The 24062-nt window shown below is 40.8% G+C and overlaps 1 protein-coding gene across 1 annotated transcript in view; it reads right to left on the bottom strand.

The window, feature by feature from the left end:
• The window catches only part of evla (Enah/Vasp-like a), a 63223-nt gene extending 40395 nt beyond the window's left edge, over positions 1-22828 (bottom strand). Inside the window, exon 1 of the mRNA XM_060934081.1 lies at positions 22656-22828. Coding sequence (XP_060790064.1) covers positions 22656-22660 — 5 coding nt within the window. The 5' untranslated portion in view covers positions 22661-22828. The remainder of the gene's footprint in view (positions 1-22655) is intronic.
• Positions 22829-24062: the final 1234 nt, after the last annotated feature.

Genomic DNA, 24062 nt, shown 5'->3' with positions numbered 1-24062 from the left:
AGGAAAAACTCCCTCAGATGACATGAGGAAGAAACCTCGAGAAGAACCAGACTCAAAAGGGAACCCATCCCCATCCGGGCAACAACAGACAACATGACTATAACATTAACAGTCCTAACATAAAGTCAGCTTCATTGATGCTATAAACTCCCCACCGACAGAAACCCAAGCGCAAAACCGTTCACAACAACCGCAGTCCCAAAGTCAGCAAGTCAACTGCAGTCCTAAAGTCAGCAAGTCAACTGCAGTCCCCAGCCACAAAAGCACCAAATGCAAGCAAATGTGTGATACTGACCATGTTAACTTATTTGTACAAAAGGTCAGATTTTCCTCATGCCTAATCTCTTCTACTGAAGCATGTGTTCAGATGACACTGATGGATCTCATCTAAAATGGATCATAAGATTTTGCACAAACTTGCAGAATCCATGCCCGCTCAAGTGCACACTGCTGTTGGGGGGACGACACGTACCAAATACTAAAAAAACTCTGAAATTCATGGAAGTAAATATTTCAAGGATTCTACTTTTCACTCAAGTTGTTGTCAGTAATATAATTTGCAATTAAAATTGTATTCTTATTCTTCCAGCTTGTCCCACTAATGTGTGTGGGGTCACTGCCATGTTCTTGACATGCCATATTAATTGGAGCATAGTTTTAGGCCAGATGCCCATCCTGCTGCATCCCCCCCCCATTAAAGAAAAAAAATGCAAAATAGAAGCATTTCTCTCGTGCTGTCAGACTTTTGGATCCCCGCTATATATGAGAATTTTTAGCAGGAGGAATTGTTGCTCTGATAAAACAGCTTTTGATTAATTACAATTAATTAGTTCTCACATCAAAAGACAAGAAAATATAAAAGGATATGTATTAATTATCTTTGATTAAGAAGACAGAACACTCAAGAACTGCTTTCATGTACACTCTAATAAAAAAGGGCAAACAAAATTATCCCACATCAATACATGAAAATCCTTCCTATTCAATCTATTCTTCCTTTTTTGCCCACTGTATTATCAGATGACACAAAAAATGTTAGTTGCAGTAACAGAATGAAAGAGGGCAAATACTTAGGTCATCACTTCCTGTGAACAGCTCAGCACAACTGTATCACAGAGGAATGCAAACATACACCATCAACAGTTCATTCAAATAAATCACAAAAGGAATATAATTTCTACTCTGAGAGTAAATAAAAGTATACCTTTATGACACATTATAGGTTTGGTAAAAGCTGAGAAAATGGGGGGGGGGGAATATATATATATATATATATATATATATATATATATATATATGGGCGGCACGGTGGTGTAGTGGTTAGCGCTGTCACCTCACAGCAAGAAGGTCCTGGGTTCGAGCCCCGGGGCCGGCGAGGGCCTTTCTGTGTGGAGTTTGCATGTTCTCCCCGTGTCCGCGTGGGTTTCCTCCGGGTGCTCCGGTTTCCCCCACAGTCCAAAGACATGCAGGTTAGGTTAACTGGTGACTCTAAATTGACCGTAGGTGTGAATGTGAGTGTGAATGGTTGTCTGTGTCTATGTGTCAGCCCTGTGATGACCTGGCGACTTGTCCAGGGTGTACCCCGCCTTTCGCCCATAGTCAGCTGGGATAGGCTCCAGCTTGCCTGCGACCCTGTAGAAGGATAAAGCGGCTAGAGATAATGAGATGAGATATATATATATATATATATATATATATGAAATTAAATTAAAAATTCCAGTTAAAAACAGAAAAAAGGAAGAAAGAAAAACAGAAGGTGGAAAAAAGATTAAATGTATACGGTCCCTGTTATTAGGCAGCAGGGAATCAGAAGGTTTATGGCAAGGTTATATGAGGGTATGTGAATGATTTTTTAGCTTGTAGGCCAGTAATTATCTGGGGAGTGGAGCTAAATCTCTGGTCTTCTCTCAGGGAAGAACACAGAGCTCAGTAAGAAGATGGATTGCGTTTCCTGAAAGATCATTAACTCCTTCCAGTTCGCATTTTAAATAATGCAGGGCCTAAGCAGCCTTCCACCAAGTGAACTACACAGGCGCACACACACACACACACACATGCCAGCTACGGTAACTGAAAAGGTATTCTAATATGCGAAGGGAATATTTTGAAATAATACAAGCAAATGAATATGGTTTTGAGATGCTCCTCTTAGCCAAGGAAGAACGCTGTCCGAGTATTTAGTATACTCCTACAGTAAGATTGCTGTATCAGTGGCTAACTATTATTACATTGATTTATTGATGAACTAAAAGCATCCTAGACTAAAAAGACTAAAAGCATCTTTAAAAGCTGCCCTGGAATGTTAAAAGTGACATTATATTAGTGGTGAATTTTATTATAATTTGTCTATACTATACAGCTATAAAACACCTAATCTGTGTGGGTTTGTAATGTAGCCAACAACAGTTACTACTATGTACAGTATGAAGAACACAGACCCTGTCTTCATTAAAACACATTTTTTGCACAGTTTTGTGTCAAGTTGAAGTCAGCTACAATGTGTAGTTTCTTTCATGTTGTTGTTAAAAATGAAAATATATTACTGGATCATGGGATAAAAACGATCTATAATTTGAAGTCTTTGAGCTGCTGTGAATCGCTTTGACGATTTTATAATGGTACTCTACAGTCAACGCTCAGTAGCGTATCACAAATCCAGGAGGCCTCTCATAACCACTTCGTTAGAAGGACTCGTGCTTTACACCAAAATATTTTTTATATACTTCACTTATAAGGCGATATTAATCCATCAAAAAATGGGGGGGGATATTGGGGGGTTTATATGGCAGTATTACATGAAGACCATGAAGACCAGATTTTTTTTACACCTGGAGGAACTAAGTTACATCTCCTTGTAGCACCTGCCTCAAATATATCCTTGCAAATAGTGCTTCATCAATGTAAGAGTGTGTAAAGTGTAAATTAGTCACAGTGCAGGGATGGATGGACACTGAGCTTACTTTGCTTCTGCTTGAAACATACATATTTTGCTTGATACATTCTGATGTAATTTGCTATCATCCAAAAACAGTTATCATCCCATTGTACCAGCAATCGGTACCAACATCCAATATCATGTGATACTATGTGTACATTGTCACACTAATGAACAAATGACGCAAAATTACAGAAGAAGAAGAAGCCTTTATTTGTCACATACAAATAAATATTTATTTGTCTCAAGTACAGTGAAATTCATCCTCTGCATTTAACCCATCTGAAGCAGTGAACAATGAACACACACACATACCCAGAGCAGTGGGCAGCTATGCTACAGCGCCCAGGGAGCAGTTGGGGGTTAGGTGCCTTGTTCAAAGGCACTTCAGCCCAAGGCCACCCCTTGCATTCTGGCCATAATTAATGATGGCAATCAAAGCAAAACTGATTGGACCCAACCAGTTTCACATCTCGCTAGTTCAGTATAGACATTGCTAATCTTTATCTGGAGGCAGGTGTGTGAATGTCTTCTTAGAAATAGACATGGACAAAAGTTTTGCTGCTGCCAATTTCCACCTTATCTTACCATTATACTGGGCGTTGGAGGGAGTTTTAGATGGAGGATGAGGGACTTAATAGGACTCTAGTTGGTTAATGCTGGCAGAAGTTAGCAATAACTGCTAATGTTGGTTAGAATGGCTGAATGAATCTTCAGTGTTTTACACTTTCACAACAGTGACACTTTATCCGATATGACCATTCACCATCACAGTGAAGTATGTCAACCTCTACACACACCACACAGCAGCACTTATCATTATTATTTAGTGTTGACTAGCCTCCCATATCAATCCACTTACATGACATCACTAATGCTACTAATACAACTCCAAACCCCCAGTGCCAAACAGGAGCACTGCTGACCCTTTTGCCCCTTCTGTTCTGTAATTCTGGATTTGGCAGAGTGTTCACTATTGTATTAACTTCCTTTGGCAATGATGTGCAATGTATAATTTCAGCAAACATGTATTAATTAAAAAGAATAGCACATAATTAAAATATCGTGCACTCATTTTTTTAACAACGAACTTAGGTCTTTCTATAACATTTATTATTATTGCTGGGTTTCACGTGATGTCACATCCATCTCATTAGTTATTCAAAACTTTAGCTGGTGGTCTACCAAAGCTCAGTTGACAAAGCGTTTGTATGGAGAAGGTGCATTGCTTGCATGAAAAATGCCTTACACTTGCATTGTTTTAGGTTGTTCGAATCGATCAAACTGTGAAACTGAAAAGTTTCTTCAGGGTTCCCCGTGAACTAATAAAAAAGGGTGAACGAACACAGGATTTCACAAAAAGACATCGAGAAAGGTGGCTTTTGAACCTTTCACTGAAATCGAACGGAGCCGAGTTGAAGCGTACTCGAGTTAGCAGTGATCACTTCGTGAAAGGTTTGTATCTCCCTCTCACCTATGTCCTTAGTGTTTTCCAAGTACTTTAGAAGAAGAAACCTTTATATGTCACATGCACACTTCAAGCACAGTGAAATTCATCCTCTGCATTTAACCCATCTATCTGAAGCAGTGAACACACGCACACACACTCAGAGCAGTGGGCAGCCACACCAGAGCGCCCGGGGAGCAGTTAGGGGTCAGGTACCTTGCTCAAGGGCACCTCAGCCCAAGGCCGCCCCACGTCAACCTAACTGCATGTCTTTGGATTGTGGGGGAAACCGGAGCACCCGGAGGAAACCCACACAGACACAGGGAGAACATGCAAACCCCACACAGAAAGGCCCTCGCCGGCCGCTGGATTAGAACCCAGAACCTTCTTGCTGTGAGGCGACTGTGCTAACCACTACTCCTCCGTGCCGCCACTTTTCTTGCTATGTGTCGTTATTTTACGATCCTTTTTTTAAAGTCATGAAGCACTAAAGTTCCCAGCTGTTTCTTTGTTTACTCCTCACTCCTCACAAAGTCCATATGCATGAAGGTCGCAACAAAATTCTTCCCCAGCCATACAGTTACAATGCGCCGTGATCACTTCTCCGTCTTGTTTAACTAAGATCCAGGTCTTTAAAGGGGTTTGTGATGATCTTTGTGAATGATTTACCTGAGCTATAAGAGCCAACACAAGTGAGAATCAAGCGAACTGTTGCTTGTTTACACTTCAACTTGCAGCGCTTCGTTGTAAAGACGCGAATGAAAAGCTTAAAAAAAAAATACTCACACGGGCAAAAACAATACAGGATTCATTTGACAGCGGCTTGATACCGAGGTCCTTCACCCAGCCTCATACAAAAAAGTTGTAAGCTTCTACTTTCATCTGTTTTGCGGTGTAGAAGGATGTCTGCAACACCAGATAGTTCGAGATGTCGGGAAACTCGACTGAAGGGTACTTTTCGAGATTGTATGACAAATCCTTCTTTCCCAGACTGTAGGGGTCGATTCCATTGCACATAAAAATCTTCTGAATATATCTAAAGCGAGCAGTGGCTTCTAGATTATGAGCATACTCAAGTTATCGCTAGTTATTTGCACTACGTCAGCCGTTTAGACCACCAGCCATTTCGCTTCTGGTAAAACCACTAAGAAAAGTCATGTGACTGAAACCCAGCAATATAGACAGGACACTTTTTAATGGAATAAAAACAAGTATTCTATTCCCTTCTAGCAGGTTTCATTCATTTGGTTTGATAGCATGCAATATTGTTAGCATATCGCTTATCCTACGTGTATTACGTCACTCTATCCAATGGAGAATGAATGTTGAATATGGTTTATGATATTGCATGGTTGTCAAGACAACATGACGTCACACGTCGGAGACGTAAAACTTCCGTGCTAGCGAGCGACTGTGACAATTTGTAAACAAACATGGCCACCAAGTTTGCTTCATTAACCCCTTTGGATATAATGTGTATAACTGTACACATGAAGTTCCATAGCCTTTTTCCTTGTGTCAGAAGGGGTTAAATATGGAAGATTTTGAGAGAATTTTGAAAGAAAAAGACACACTGAACACCCAAAAGGAATGTGTCTGTATAATAATAATAATAATAATAATAATAATAATAATAATAATAATAATTAATAATGGCTTTTTTCATGGTATACTGTATATTCCATTCAGCTAGCATGATACTGAACGAGTCAAAGACGAGTTCAGTATCATGTTAGCTGAATGGAATATATTTGATACACCACTTAATGTCAGCCAATATTATTTAATTATTAGTGGTAGCAGTGGTGGCTCAAGGGATTAAGGCTCTGGTTCAAGGGTCAGCGTTTTGAGCCTCAGCACCACCAAGCTGCCTGTGTTGGGCCCTTGAGTAAGGCCCTTAACCCTATCTGCTACGCTGTAATGTACATCTGATAAATAATGGCTTCTTTTTCTTCCTAAACATTGACCAGAGTAAAGAGATTTTACTTATTTGTAAACTAAAGCATATTTGCAGATATATTATTAAATAAAATTGTTCCAATAAAATTACTATTTTCACTACTCGGTTATTATACCTATACCTAACAGAACAAGTCTTTTGAAGTGTTTGTCACATGATAATTTCCAGATTATTATTGTTAAACCATTTTTCATTTATGTCACTTAACCATATTGTTTCTATTAGCTCTGGGTAACATTACAAAAGGGGCTTTTGTTCTAGCAGTCATGCGTCTTGTGTTCTGTTGCTGGGGGGTAATGCAGGACTCGCCCTTTATCTTAAGAGAAGCACTTATGCAAGAACATTTGCCCTTTCTGCAGTAACAGCATAAATTAGACATTAGCTCTTACAAAAGGCCCTATAAAGGATGTCCATGAAACTTTCACAGATCTCCATCAATAAACAGCACTGCTTTTGTGGTATGTATTAACTATTAAGAACATAAATATAACATCTGAGTTGTCACCCAGGACCTAGGTCCTGGGTGACACCATCATTACCAGTGCTAGTCTAGTTTTGTAAGGAAGCACAAAGCAATGGAAAGCTGTGGATGTGGGTTGGGAAGAAGATGATTCTGGCGTAGCTTACCTTTTAAGCAAAACTAGGAAAATAAATCAGCGCAGTGAACAGGCAAACAAGATGGAAATACAATAACTTTCTTTTACTCCCATTTAAGTGCAGTCTGGAATCACTGTGACTCTGTGGTAGGTAGAAGTGAAGAGAATGAAAGTGAGCATCTATTTCACAACTGCGTCTGTAACACTGCTCTGTGTTCCTTGGTAGTACATGTGTTTCTTTCTACAATGTTTTTCTATTTCTTTCTACAAACTGGGTTGAACCTAAACCATGATTCACCAGATACATCATGAGCTGCTCACTCTAGTCAGAAAACCAAATATGTATGGAGCAACAACATTGCATAATCTCAGTAAATATGACTGCTAAGTCAGTAATGAAGAGTACTGAGACATGATCTGGAGACGAGCAGGGTAAAGCACTTACAGATGACTGAATGGTCTACAATAGAGCTCTACTGGATAGCACAGACATGTCATGGGATTGGATTGCACTTGTGAGGGATTTGGGCTGTTAGTGGACGTGTCCTGTGTCCAACCCTGAGGGGGATTACCTCACCACACACTCAACCCCCTGACGAGCAAGAAAGAGGTTTATGAAACACTGACACATTTAGAGCTTTGTGAATGCTTGTATCATACACAGATATACAAAATGATTGTCAGCACTAATCCCCTCTCATACACATCAAAACACATGACTTGTATTTCTCTAAATCTACCTTTAAACACACAAACACACAGAATCTATCATCAATGCCTCACAACACACATTTTATCCTCTAGCAGTACTAGAAAAGTAAATTAGATATAAAATGTCTTTGTACATTAAATATGATGAAAGGTGACATTATCAATTTTACAAAAAGGCTGTTTATAAATTTGTTCTAAAAGCAACAGTAAATATGTAAATTTGCTAAAAGGCTGACTGTACAGTTGTGGATAAATCATGGATTTATTAGCTAGCACACGAGGCAAGTGTGTGTTTTGTTGCTTCCAGGTCTCTGCAGCTCAGTTTTTTTTTTATTTTAACTAAAATTACTTGGTAAGGATCTATGTTTTTTTTTTCATTGTGGAGTTTTTCCAGCTCGATAAGAAAAAAGGAATGAGCATAAGAATTAATTTAATTATTTTAAAAGTAATTCTGTTACATAAAAAACAAGTGTTGTCAAGCAAAACAAACCTCATCCAGTAGCACTTATGATGCATATGAAGATATTGCGAAAAAACAATTTTGACCTTTTTGGTGACCTTGACCTTGATTTTGACTTTGTGTGAGAATAAACATGGTTCTGATTCTCATTCGCACACCGTACTGCTCTCAGCCAATCAGAACATATCTGAATGAATATGAAGGAAGATATCACTAAAAACGATTTTGACTTTTGGTGACCTTGACCTTGACTGGATGACCCTCAAAATGTTGGAGGTTCTATTTGAGACCAATGCCCATCTATCCTGAAAGTTTCATGAAGATTGGTCCAGCCATTTTCCTGTAATATCATTAACAAAAAGACAAAGAAACAAACAAACAAAGAAACTCCACCGAAAACAATACCTCACCCCCTGGTGGACTTCGTCCTGGGCAAGGTAATAAGCCGAAAGTGAAAGAATCTAAAAACTGTCTGAGAACTGATAATATTATATATGGGCAAAAGTATATGGACACCTGGCCATCATATCCAAGTGGTTTTTTTGAACATCCTTTGCCAGATTTAGTCCTCCTTTGCTGTTGTAAATAAACTCCACTCTTCTTGAAGGCTTTCCATTAGATTTTGGAAAGTGGCTATGGAGAGTCGTCCATTCAGTCACAGGAGTATTAGTGAGGTCAGGCACTGACTGATGTCAGGTGAGGAGGCGTGGTGTGCAATTGGCATTCCAAATTATCCCAAAGATGTTTAGTGGGGTTGAGGTTCCACTCCAAACTTGGTAAACCATGTCTTCATGGACCTTGCTTTGTGCACAGGGGCATTGTCATATTGGAATATGTTTGGGCCATTTAGTTGCAGTGAACGAAATTGAAAAGCTAAAGAATACCGACCTGTTTGCCAGAAAGAATCCAAAACAGTGAGGAATTGACAGAGAAGAAGTGATTTTTATGGAAACTGCTCGTTAGGGCTTAATTACTCCATATATTCATTATTTTTTGGGCTTTTTTCACCTCTATTGGACAGGACAGTGCAGAGACAGGACAGGAAATGAGCGGGAAAGAGAGATGGGGAGGGACCGGGAAACGACCCCGGGTCGGAACCGAACCCGGGTCCCCGGACCCATGGCATGGCGCCCCATCCACCCGAGCCACGACACCCCCATATATTCATTCTCATCTCATCTCATTATCTCTAGCCGCTTTATCCTTCTACAGGGTCGCAGGCAAGCTGGAGCCTATCCCAGCTGACTACGGGCGAAAGGCGGGGTACACCCTGGACAAGTCGCCAGGTCATCACAGGGCTGACACATAGACACACACAACCATTCACACTCACATTCACACCTACGGTCAATTTAGAGTCACCAGTTAACCTAACCTGCATGTCTTTGGACTGTGGGGGAAATCGGAGCACCCGGAGGAAACCCACGCGGACACGGGGAGAACATGCAAACTCCACACAGAAAGGCCCTCGCCAGCCACGGGGCTCGAACCCGGACCTTCTTGCTGTGAGACAACAGTGCTAACCACTACACCACCGTGCCGCCCATATATTCATTATTAATTGCAATTTTGCAAACTTGGGTAGAAGCTATATGTACCCCAGGCAGACCTACCTTCCTGCCAAAAAGAATAAATTGGTGAAGAATTGAGAGAGAAGTGATTTTCGTGAAATGTGGACGCCGCCGGATGGACGACGGACAACACATGATGGCATAAACTCATCACCTGTCGGCCAGATGAGCTAGCAATTAGGTATATAAACAATGTCAACTGGTTCTCTCTGTGGAAATTCAGAAACAAATGCTATGGCTCCAATAAATAGCCAACATAATATCATACACATTTGAATAATGAGCCTAATATTTGAATTGTTGAATTATGTTTATAAAATAAATTTATATGAGGGGGTTTGTGGAACTTTGTACATTGTGCAAAAAGTTTGAGAATACTGGGTTTAAGTTTTAAATATAAGATTACATTGGGTATAAGGTTACATAAGATATATTGTATTCACTAATGTGAATTGAATGAAAGGCTGAGTGAAGTATGTGAGAAGAGGCTAATTTCTTCATCTAAATTAGCAAATCAGTTGCATGAGCTGACGAAGTGTCTGAAGAAAATGTACAACAGTCTGCTGGCACCTTAATTGTTAGTAATTTACTGCAAAATCTACAGGAATTTTTTTTTTTTTACAATGTGTCCAAGCTAAGTAATCACACAGATTTATAATGACGTGCTGAGAGGGACAATTTATCAGCTCCTGCTCAAGTTGTGAGCACAACACACACTCACATGTACACACCCAATGCTCATGAACAACTCTTGCTGTGGACTCAGAGTTCATCATTAAGTCACACACAACAAAAAAACAAAACTACACTACAAACTGCTCACCCCAGCCACATGATATAAGCAATTATCATATAATCTCCAAATAGATTGCTCCTAGTGCTAACTGTCCTGGTCCTGAGTCCCCTACAGTCCCAGAGTAATAATACAGCCACAACTGTTCTTACAGAACATCTACCCTCCAAAAAGCCCCAGTATTAAACGGCTCCATAATGAGGACTGAGAGCATGCCGCGCAGGAAGTGAGCTAGGAAGCGGTTTCCATAGTGACGATGAAAGTAGACACATGGCAATCTCCTTCCCCGCTGAGGCTAGAAAGAATAGCAGCTGCTAGTCGCTCATTCATAAATCCTCATACATCCAGCCTAAGGTCTCTGCTTACATACAGCATGTTACCTGAACAGCCATCTGAGACAAGCTGACGCAAAAGAAGAGATATTGCTCAAAGTAACTGCAGATTCAGCAAAGCTTCTCAAGGTCAGGGATTATCACAGCACCAGTGTTTTGAAAACACTGCTTTCCTTGCCTGTGTTTTCCTTGAAACTTGTAGATTATCATTAATAGTACAGCTGATGCATATTGTTCAGAGATGTCAGTCTGACAAACGTTTGTTCAACAGAAATGAGCACCAACAGTGATATACTGAAAGTGCTGCAGAAGTTTTCATTAATTGGCCGGAAACAAGTGCAGAGAAAGCCATACTTGTATTCAACAGTAATTGAACAATCACTATTACAGAATAAAATGCAAAGCACACACACTACCACACCCTACATACTTTAAAGTACACTGATCAATACTTCTTACTAACTATTACAAATAAATTGGCATTATCTGGGGAACATAATAAAACAAGAATGAAAATCTGCTGACTGCAAAGTGCCTAATGCAGTTAGATATCAAATTGTCTAATTACATTTCTCCTGGACAGGTAATGCAAGCATTAAGTCAATATTATGGCTTGAATCAGAAACCACAAGAGGTCACTTGGTGTGTCAGTAATATACATAATTATTAGTTTGTCAGAATGGATTCCAAATTATTACATCTGTAAATTAGTAAAGGTACAGGGTGGTGGTGCAGCGGGCAATGTTGCCATTTCACAGTTCCTGGGCCCTGGTTTTGCATGTTTTCTTATTGTTCTTGCATTCCCTGGGATCGCTGGTTTCCTTCCACAGCCCAAAAATATGGCTAGTAGCTGGACTGGCTGCGGGCGGCACGGTGATGTAGTGGTTAGGACTGTCACCTCACAGCAAAAAGGTCCTGGGATCAAGCCCAGCGGCCGACGAGGGCCTTTCTGTGTGGAGTTTGCATGTTCTCCCCGTGTCTGCATGGGTTTCCTCCGGGTGCTCCGGTTTCCCCCACAGTCCCAAGACGTGCAGGTTAGGCTAATTGGTGGCTCTAAGGTGGTGTTTACATTAGATCGTATCCGTCTCGTTTTCGTCGCGGATGCACTGTCCGTGCACATTAAAGGGCTGATGACACGAACATGACTCTATGCAATTTCTTAAATAAACTATACAACATGGCAAACATGTTAGATTTCTGTTATAATTACGTGAAAGGAAGCTGTTGTTACACAAATATCCAACTTTTAATTGCACAGCGCAAGAAAACTGGGTCCGTGGCTCGCGGCCATGTTGTGACGTCAGCGGAAGAACACGCTGCAGTTCACTGGCTGTTCTACTCTGGTTCTACTCAATGGAAATGGCACATGAAAACACCGGTGAACTCTCTAGTGCTAGCTCTTCCTCTTCTGGGAGTCTAGAATTGTGTTGATCTCTTCCGAATAGAATCTATGATAGCCTACCCTCTTTACCCTTTGCCTCTCGTTGCTAGGCGGCAGTTACATGAAAGCTGCAAGCTTTCACAAGCAAATACATGACTGATATCACGCCGACTTTATGATTACATTTATGATTATCATGTAGAATCTATAGCTTTACGTACCTTTATCTTATGTCGTTTCACAACACGTTCTGACAGGAGGACTGTCTTTGGATCCGGCATAGCTACTAGTAGACCCCCTCCGGAATACTGGCAGTGTTGCCAGATTGGGAGGAATCCCGCCCAGTTGAGCGGTTTCAAGTGCATTTTGGTGGGTTTTGAACATATTTTGGGCTGGAAAACTTCAGCAGTATCTGGCAACAGATACTGCTGACATTTTCCAGCCCAAAATATGTTCAAAACCCACCAAAATGCACTTGAAACCGCTCAACTGGGCGGGAAACCTCCCAATCTGGCAACACTGTGTAGGCACTGCTGATGGTAGTAACACACGTTTGTGATGAACTGAACACCCAAGAGATTCTTTTAAGCTGGGAAGGGTGTCAAAACAATCCAAATCGAAGTGTTCAGAGCACAGGACGGATGTTGGTGAGGGCTCCCACTTGTCACGAGTGCGCCTGACTTGCTTCACCCACTTCGCATGCAGCTCGAGATCTCTGGGAAACTTGAATAAACTTACCCCATCCTTGTAGGTTTTGGAGCAAAAGCCGGCAACACAACGTGAAGGCATAATAACTAATATATATATATATATATATATATATATATATATATATATATATATATATATATATACAACCCCGATTCCAAAAAAGTTGGGACAAAGTACAAATTGTAAATAAAAACGGAATGCAATAATTTACAAATCTCAAAAACTGATATTGTATTCACAATAGAACATAGACAACATATCAAATGTCAAAAGTGAGACATTTTGAAATTTCATGCCAAATATTGGCTCATTTGAAATTTCATGACAGCAACACATCTCAAAAAAGTTGGGACAGGGGCAATAAAAGGCTGGAAAAGTTAAAGGTACAAAAAAGGAACAGCTGGAGGACCAAATTGCAACTCATTAGGTCAATTGGCAATAGGTCATTAACATGACTGGGTGTAAAAAGAGCATCTTGGAGTGGCAGTGGCTCTCAGAAGTAAAGATGGGAAAAGGATCACCAATCCCCCTAATTCTGCGCCGACAAATAGTGGAGCAATATCAGAAAGGAGTTCGACAGTGTAAAATTGCAAAGAGTTTGAACATATCATCATCTACAGTGCATAATATCATCAAAAGATTCAGAGAATCTGGAAGAATCTCTGTGCGTAAGGGTCAAGGCCGGAAACCATACTGGGTGCCCGTGATCTTCGGGCCCTTAGACGGCACTGCATCACATACAGGCATGCTTCTGTATTGGAAATCACAAAATGGGCTCAGGAATATTTCCAGAGAACATTATCCGTGAACACAATTCACCGTGCCATCCGCCGTTGCCAGCTAAAACTCTATAGTTCAAAGATGAAGCCATATCTAAACATGATCCAGAAGCGCAGACGTCTTCTCTGGGCCAAGGCTCATTTAAAATGGACTGTGGCAAAGTGGAAATCTGTTCTGTGGTCAGATGAATCAAAATTTGAAGTTCTTTATGGAAATCAGGGATGCTGTGTCATTCGGACTAAAGAGGAGAAGGACGACCCGAGTTGTGATCAGTGCTCAGTTCAGAAGCCTGCATCTCTGATGGTATGGGGTTGCATTAGTGCATGTGGCATGGGCAGCTTACACATCTGGAAAGACACCATCAATGCTGAAAGGTATATCCAGGTTCTAGAGCAACATATGCTCCCATCCAGACGACGTCTCTTTCAGGGAAGACCTTGCATTTTCCAACATGACAATGCCAAACCACATACTGCATCAATTACAGCATCATGGCTACGTAGAAGAAGGGTCCGGGTACTGAACTGGCCAGCCTGCAGTCCAGATCTTTCACCCATAGGAAACATTTGGCGCATCATAAAACGGAAGATATGACAAAAAAGACCTAAGACAGTTGAGCAACTAGAATCCTACATTAGACAAGAATGGGTTAACATTCCTATCCCTAAACTTGAGCAACTTGTCTCCTCAGTCCCCAGACGTTTACAGACTGTTGTAAAGAGAAAAGGGGATGTCTCACAGTGGTAAACATGGCCTTGTCCCAACTTTTTTGAGATGTGTTGTTGTCATGAAATTTAAAATCACCTAATTTTTCTCTTTAAATGATACATTTTCTCAGTTTAAACATTTGTTATGTCATCTATGTTCTATTCTGAATAAAATATGGAATTTTGAAACTTCCACATCATTGCATCCCATTTTTATTTACAATTTGTACTTTGTCCCAACTTTTTTGGAATCGGGGTTGTGTGTATATATATATATATATATATATATATATATATATATATATATATATATATATATATATATATATATAATGTATAATAATAATACTAATAATGACAATCTGAACACCTGTCGCATCAACAACAAACTGGTACGTTAGGAGGAAGGTTCTTTCGCTGACGTCATATAGCTCCTCCTCCTCTTTCGTCTCCTGTGTGCTGCAGCCCTGTCAAATTTGCCCAAATAGCCACGTTTTTTATCATAACTTGTAAAATAGGCGCCTTCGTGAATTAATATATGGATCATTGGGAATTACTTTTTATGTTATAAAACATCGCCAAAGATGTCAAAAACGTGTCATCAGCACTTTAAAACGCTGGGAAACGACTCCACAGGCGGAACAACTTGAATCCGCCAGGGCCCACGTATTCAACCCAGTTCGTATCTGATCCGGTGCTGTGTAAACATTGAGGAACGAGGAAACGCAGTGCTGAGCTCTAGCTGACGTCGTCATTGGACAACGTCACTGTGACATCCACCTTCCTGATTCGCTGGCGTTGGGATCACACACACAGCGGCTCAGTCCCGAATCACTGCTTGTGCACTCCACTCGCGCGCTCTGTGAGCTGCGCAGGGCCGGAGTGCGCACCCTCCAGAGGGCACTCGCTGTTCAGGGCGGAGTGATTTGGAGTGCAGGAGGAAGCGCTGAGCCACACTGAGGTTTATTTACACATTTCAACTTATTTACCTCCTTCAGGCGCTTAAACTCAGTGAGAACATGAACATCACAGCCAGGTGTGTTTATCTGCTGGAGAAGGTGTTCACTTGCCATCCTTCCACTTGCAAGTGGTGAGTGACTTGCGCATGCCCGATATGCACTGGGATCATGTGACGTGCCGTCTAATTAGTCATGTGATTAGCGTATCCGTGTATTGGTGTTGCTGTGTGCACGCGAATCGTGTATTGGCGTTGCTGTGTGCACGCGAATAGTTTTAAAAACGTTAATCTGATGATCCGCTGATACGGTCTAATGTAAACACCACCTAAATTAACTGTAGGTGTGAATGTGAGTGTGAATGGTTGTGTATCTCTATGTGTCAGCCCTGCGACCACCTGGTGACTTGTCCAGGGTGTACCCCACCTCTCGCCCATAGTCAACTGGGAGAGGCTCCAGCTTGCCTGCAACCCTGTACAGGATAAGCGGCTACAGATAATGGCTGGCTGGCTGGACTGGCTGCACCATGTGTGAATGTGTGTGTGTTTGTGTATGGTGCCTTGCAATGGCCTGGCATCCCATCAGGGCTATTCTGCCACTTTGTGTCCAGGGTTTCCAGAATAGGCTCTGAATTTACCGTAATCTTGAACAAGATAAAGTACTTAAGATGAAGTTTAAAAGTTTTAACTTAACTTATTAAGTAAGCAATTTGGCACGTCAGTATTTGGTCAGTCATAGCTGACATCAGGCAGTTATGAGAAAAGCAGTCAGCAGTACTTGTAAGCTAATTAACCAGATTTGCTAATGAAATATGTTCCAGGTGTGTATAAACTCACCCTTCCAAGGTGATCTGAACCATTCTTGCATTAAGAAATCAGTGGCGAGTTTCCCAAAAGCATTGTAGCACGAAGATCATCGTTAAATGGTAGAGCAAGCAGCACAATGAACACTCTCTCTCTCCTAGTTAAGATGCTCTTAGCATGAAGAGGCTTTTGGGAAACCCACCACAGTATGTTATATGGCATGTCAGTATTTCATATATTTATGACTTAATTACTGTCTTAACTAGGGAAGTAGAATGACATGATGGAAAGTTAGCAAGCTACCACACTAATGCGGATAACCCGTTGACCGTCATCTGGAAGCATTGTCCCTACTTTCACATTAGCAAGTGCTCAAAGCAATGCACTAACTACTTAAACACAACTAGTTAAACACAAATTAAATAATGAACTATTAAGTGTGAAAATAGTTTGTTTTCGATTGCCATGTTACATGCGAGGCTTCATACTAACTTTGTTAGCAGATTAGCAAAGCCAACAGAGGCACTAACATTCTCTGATTCTGCATTCAGAGCTTAATTTTTCTTTGTGATAAAATGAAACTATGGTTATATGTTTTTAGCCACGTTTATAAAATGGGAATTGAGAAATAATTGAATGTAGGAACCAGAAGGGCACTCGGTAGAGTGCATACCTCTGCCAAGCCACATATTATCAACAGCAAAATCAAATAGCTGGATCCTAGGATAATACGAAAGCTGTCCACCAAATTTCATCAAAATCCGTTCACTACTTTTTGAGTTACATTGGGAACAGGCAAAACAAATCCTGGATCCGCATACATATCTGAATTTGCATCTAAATCTAATCAATTGTTCCTTGGCCCATTGCCCACCTTTCCTCAAAATTTCATCAAAATGGATTTACTACTTTTTGAGTCACGTTGGGAACAAACAAAAAAACAAACGGAGGCAAAAACATAATCTCCTCCAACAAAGTTGGTGGAGGTAATTAAAGTTAATGTAAACTTGAAGAAGCATCACACCACGTGTGCCATACGATTGGTCCAAGGAATCATTTGAGCCAATCGTTTGGTTTTGTCACTGTACTGTACCTCATCATTCCTGATTTGCAAATGCTGCGTGTCCTGCTGTCACATTGTTGCTTGTTGTAGTCACTAAAATCACAGCTGCCTGTTGCTTGCTATTATGAACGTAGAGTGATAGGGTCAAAGAGTAAAGAAACAAATCTCTGCAATGTATTTATAGGTCACAGTGTAAGCACTAAAGAGAAAATTCTGCCCAGCACACCTTTAAATGGAAACCCAGAAAGAGGTAGAGACAGTCTTGTCTCACAGCTGCAGCTGGCATGGATGCTGATGGAAACTTTCCCAAATCTAGCCTTTCCAACAACATACTTACACTTCCTGAAGAGGTTCCCAAGTGAGCCCTGTCTCTATTTTTTTCTGCCCAGCAGCTCTTCTCTTTTGAAAGTCTCAAAACATTTTCTGTTCACATGGACCCTCATTACATGTGTGTGTTTATACCATACAATTTGTGTTCTATATATGTCATTCTTCACATATAATGAGGCAGCAGCAAAATGTGGGAGGCACATGCAGTAATGAAAGCTATTATTTGACAGCTGCTCCTTGGCTTCTATCCACTACAGAGATGTTGTGTCTTCAAAATACTGCATGTTCATGCCTTTAAAGATCACAAGAACGTGAGAATTCTGTTCGTGTTATGGCACAGTGTGAGAAAACTAATCAGCACATTCTTCTGGAAAAACAGCTGGCAAAACAAATCAGTGTGCCTGCTTACCACACTTGCTGAGTGTGTGTGTGTGTGTGTGTGTGTGTGTGTGTGTGTGTGTTGTACTAGTGCTACAAAGAACAATTAAATGTAAGGCGCTGCTACAGAGGTCAGCCAAGAGCCCTTGCCCAGGAGAGCAATATATGCAAAGGAGGAATGGAGAGAAAGAAGGAGAGGAACATAAGCATGTGACAGCTACAAACCAGTAGCCTTTTTCTTCTGACAATCATTTCTATCCACAGGAATGAAGTGTGGAGGAGGAGACTGGAATATTGCGTATGTTGAATAACCACATGATCCTTATAACTACTGCAAGCAAACACACACACACACACACACACACACTACAGCCCACAAGCAGAGATTTCTGGAATCAATAGACATGACACGAGATTACTTAACTGAAAAACAAAGTTGTCTTTATGGTGGAACTCATTCTTACACATCTTATGATGTAAAATGTATTTTTAAAGACTGTATCCCAGATAACACACACATATCTGCACACACATCCAACATCGGCACAATGTGTGCAAATGGCATCTCAACAACGTCACATACAGCTCGCTTGGTGGAATGATGTGTTGGATCACTGTAAATTTATGTTCTTAAAGCCAGCGTTGGTAATTTTTAGAAGCATTTTTTATATTTCTTGAAATTCTCTTTACAACCTGTCAGTAAAGAATAAATCAAACGCTCCGTCGATAAAAAGAAAAACAATCCATCATCTGTGGCAGTCGCAGGGCTGTAAAAACCCCGTCCAATCATTTTGTTCAGTCTGAATGAAATGATTGGATGTCCTACCTACCTGCACACACACTGCCCATACACTAATTGTATATGACCGGACTCTTTCTCAAGGTGAGATAGACATATTGCTAAGTCTAGCGAGCTAGCTGAGAGATGTGAGCACTAACAATAGCGTTGTTCATTGTTTACATTCATTATGATAATGTTAGGTGGGGGTTTTTTTACATATGAATGAGACATGAGGTTGCTGGATATGACAATGATGCACTATGCTCCTCCCCCCAGTGCCCTTTCTCGTGGACTTAGCAGTAATCGTCCAGCAGTAATCAGGCAGTGTGCATTCATGTGTTTTAGAGGAGTGGCTTTGGAAGGAGGGCTGAAGGGAGGGATGAGATTTTTCGGTTGGACACTTTCAAAATTTAGCTTACTTTTGCTGGTTTCTCCAAAATTACCTATCCTAGCTTTATTATTCTGCTTTGTATACATTTAGACAAATTGGAATATTTATTTAGTTACTGGCTGTAATCATTAATTGTAGGTTATGTAGCTTAATTACAGGAAGAAACCTGCATGAAGTGAACACACTGCTTATCACAGTGCGACAGTGTGGAAATTAAAAGAAATTATCAGCAGGACGGTGCGCTGTCCTATAGCACTGATAGGATTTTAATCACACTGTGTACTGAAAGATGGCTGAAAGTAACAGTTCATAAAAACAACATTGTGCTGACTTCCTGATTAGCAAACAAGGTTGTTGTGACATTGTTGTGATACAAACTGTGCCATCAAACAATGTTGTGCCAAAGTACGAGTGATGTATCTGGGATTTGCAATGTCAAGGGCCACTTTTGAAAGCACTGATGTATAATGTTTCCAAGAACAAACACTATCCATTCAATCGTGTATGTGTTCCATCCCATAGCTTTGCAATCATTTCATCTGTATAAACAGCCAGCTGGATACTTCGAATGTACCAAAATGAACCATAAGCTGGGTGAGCTCAAAGGCTTACGAGGCTTTAAGCAAATGAAGATAGTCCTAAGGAAATAGATGTCTTTACAGGAAAAATCACAGGCCAAGAAAGTGAAAGGAGGTTCAATTAGCTAAGGAGAAAGTTTATGGTGTTAAATGATTTCATTTAAGTGCAAATCTGCCTAAATTGTTATGAATACTGATTGGGGTTTTTAATTGCTTCATTACTTTTAAGCATGCATAGTAATGGATTGACAAGTGATCTCAACATCATTAACCGATATAAAAAATAAGGGGAGAATAACATGATTAAAGACTGGCCACTGACAACAGTGTGATCATTTTCATACATGTTTACAAGCATGTGGTAAAGACTGTAGAGACATAGCCCCTAATAATTTTTCTGCCTCAAGACCCTTCACTACACCTGTGACATCCAGACCCACTGATCTGAAAATATCACCACACACACATGAACAAACTACACACAGACACATGCAAAGGGCCTCCATGAGTCACTCAAGCAAATGCTCTCACAGTCAGTCGACAAAAATAGCTCTTCTGAACATTTTCATATTCCCACTACATGCACATGGCAGACAGGGGAAAGAATGCAGATTCATCTTACCATGATGGAGCACAACTTCAAAGTCTAAAAATAACCCACATTAGGAAGAGAGAGAGAGAAAGAGAGAGAGAGCTGTGGGTTGCGTAAATTCTTCCGGGTGACCGGTTGAGATTTCTTGCTGGAGGGGATGTCAGCTGGAACGGAGAGCTATTTGAGACTTCCTTTTGGCAACAATTAAAAGAGAAAGTCTATAAATAAGACTTCAGACAAACTTATGAGTGTTAAAGATTTAGGACTACACACCTGCTATATGATCAGTGCAGGTTTTAGCTGATGATTCTGATCTAATCAGGAATTTGAAAAATTACTTACAATAAATGAATAAATAGTTAACACTAGGGTGGTGTAGTGGTTAGCACTGTCGCCTCACAGCAAGAAGGTCCTGGGTTCGAGCCCAGTGGCTGACGAGGGCCTTTCTGTGCGGAGTTTGCATGTTCTCCCTGTGTCCGCGTGGGTTTCCTCCGGGTGCTCCGGTTTCCCCCACAGTCCAAAGGCATGCAGGTTAGACTAATTGGTGGCTCTAAATTGACCGTAGGTGTGAATGTGAGTGTGAATGGTTGTTTGTGTCTATGTGTCAGCCCTGTAATGACCTGACGACTTGTCCAGGGTGTACCCTGCTTTTCGCCCATAGTCAGCTGGGATAGGCTCCAAGTTGCCTGCGACCCTGTACAGGATAAGCAGCTACAGATAATGGATGGATAGTTAACACTAAGATCACAGTACTAGTTCTTAAAGGTTCTGTGGTGATGACCAGAAGGTTGAGTTCAATCCGAACACTAGCAATGGCTCATCATGGTTTATATACATTAGTATGTTTGAATAATAATTATGCCTCATAAAAGTGTCAAACAAATGAAGGTAAAATATTGGTGTTAGAGCTTGTATTCAGAATTTAGTTTTGTGGCACAGGAGATAAAATTGCCCCCTCACAGCTTCAGGGTCTCCACTTCAATCCTGAACTCAAGAGATTTCTTCCCATGTCTTTGGAGGCTCCATCTGGGTTTCCTCCAGTTTCCTCCCAAATACATGTCAGTAGGTGGATTGGCACTCTACATGGCCACTGGGTAAAAATGAGTGTATGAATGGAGTGTGTGTGTGTGTGTGTGTGGTGGCTTGAGATGGACTGGAGTCCCATGCAAGGTATATTCCCACCTCCTCACCTACTGTTCCTGGAACAGGTTCCGGATCCACAACTACCTTACCTTACGTGTTTCATTCTCTCCTCCTTAACATGCCAAGGTGAATTTTAGGTGTGAGGTACTATTGCTCACTCTGCTGCACTTACCATAACAGCTTATGTTCAAGCCTCACCCATTCATCAGTGAACAGTTTCACTTGGATACTAAGCCAATACCTAAAAACATCTGCTGCAATCATCAAGAAACTGATGTTCGTACTGAACAACCTTTCAACATCCTCAGTAATGTTTATGACTTTACAGTATACAATTCTTGACTGTTACAGTATAATCCCACAATCTGATGTCAACCCTTGTGAGTCTGGTTCTTCTCAACACTTCTTCCTCATTTCCTTGCCACTGTCTAGCCAATGGGTCGCTCTTTCGGGATCTGAAGCTAGATCCAGATTTCTGTGAAGCTGTTTTGTGACAATGTCTATTGTTAAATGTTCTACATAAATAAAATTGAACTAAAGAGAAATAGGACTAATGAAAGAAAAGGCACGTTCAGGTTCAAGTTACCAATATAATTTCCAAACTAGTTTGTTGCTAGACATTCTGACTTTTCTGTAGGGAAAGGACAGACAGAGACAGACAGACAGACAGACATCCGGAACGTGCGCTCGCGCGTTTTCTCTTAAGAATTCAGCATCTCTGCTCATCCAAGTCGTGACGTCATCAAGATTTATCGCGTCATCACTACAATGACATCATTTTTATGATTATATTTAGTACACAGTCACAAAACTAGTAAGCGTTGAGATGTTTTATTTTTGAATGTGATGGACGAATTTTTATTTGCACTGTATAGCTACAGTTTCAACCAGAATATAATAACACATGGCCATATATGGTGGTTCATTCACAGAGCATTGAATATCCCTGTAATATTGGATCATAATGATGGTCTTTGGGCGTATATATATATATATATATATATATATATATATATATATATATATATATACCCTGATTTGTGCGTGCACAAGAGAAGGACAGGTGATTTGGTGAGATCCCAGGCCCTCTGTGCTCATGGCTCGGACTGTATGTGCATTAGACAGCAGCACAACAGACATCTGCAGTTAGATTAGATGAGACACAGATTTCCTGAAATCTCATGTGTCCTTTTCATTCACATTTCTAATGTCAGCCTGTCGCTGTTTGCCAACAAATACGCCGAAGAATCGCTTACCTCATTTTCACGCCGTTTTCCACCAACTATGAGACAATAAGGAGGTAAATGGGATGCGATCTGTGTCCCTGCAGAATCACCGGCGCATTTAGACCGCGTTTAAGCCAAAGTCAGACGTGCAGTTCAGTTGAGTCGTATAAGAAGAAAGCGTTGAGATGTTTTATTATTATTATTATTATTATTATTGTAGTAGTAATAATAATAAACGCTCTCAGGCGAGGTGATAACAGCAGCAGCGCTCCGTCAGTGATGGGCGACGCAACAGCTCAGCCAAGTCAGCAGCGTCTGCATTATATCGCACTTTCTCACTGTATACATCTAAAACAAATGCCATGTTCAGACAACGGTCGCGCCCATAACATCGTCAGTAATGAATCTTGTGGCTGAAGCGCTCTGCTCCGGAGATGCCGTTTGGGTTTAACTCCCTCCTGGATTTGGGCAGCCGGTTTGAATGGAGAGAGTCTGGATATTATTGGCCGTAATATACTGGCCCCTAGTGGTAAGTACGGGATACTGCACCGTCTGTGTTATAAGGTGTGGCGATTATTCTCCCTGTCGCCTGGGTGAACTTTTTCACATAAAGACATTCATCGGTATTTATTTTATTACACCAAATTTGAGTCTTTCTTTCTTTCTTTCTTTCTTTCTTTCTTTCTTTCTTTCTTTCTTTCTTTCTTTAACAAGCAAGACAACTCAATATCAGCTCAGTCCAACTGACCTTCTCTCAGGCTCATTGTTGCAATGCGCATGCGCGACAATTTGACGGGATGCAGAGTGGGCGGTGCCCTATTTGTTGGACTATCACTATTAAGCAGGACTAGACTGTATGCTGGGGATTCATATTTCAGCACGTGCTTGAATTAATGAGTGGCTGAGCCACTGTTCTGCCAACAATCATAAATAGTTATACGAATAACTGGAGAATAATTGCCATAATCATCTTCAGATGAAGCACATTAGCTTGTAAAGGCAGCTTCTGTTGATTTTTCCCCGAAAAATATTCAAAGTTAATAATCTGACTTCCAGCTCCCTGATGAAAAATTTCAGCTTGGACTGACCAGCCATCAGCTGCCAAAACAGTGTGAGCTGATCAAGCAGGTACACGACAGTACATGTTACTTTCCATCTTACTTGACTAAATTGAAAAAAAAAAAAAAAATATATATATATATATATATATATATATATATATATATATATATATATATATATATATATGGCCTTTCTGTGCAGAGTTTGCATGTTCTCCCCATGTCTGCGTGGGTTTCCTCCGGGTGCTCCGGTTTCCCCCACAGTCCAAAGACATGCAGGTTAAGTTAACTGGTGACTTTAAATTGACCTTAGGTGTGAATGGTTGTCCGTGTCTATGTGTCAGCCCTGTGATGACCTGGCGACTTGTCCGGGGTG

The sequence above is a fragment of the Neoarius graeffei genome, chromosome 11 (genome assembly GCF_027579695.1).
Source record: "Neoarius graeffei isolate fNeoGra1 chromosome 11, fNeoGra1.pri, whole genome shotgun sequence".
NCBI lineage: Eukaryota > Metazoa > Chordata > Actinopteri > Siluriformes > Ariidae > Neoarius > Neoarius graeffei.
This window is presented reverse-complemented; position numbering and strand designations above follow the sequence as displayed.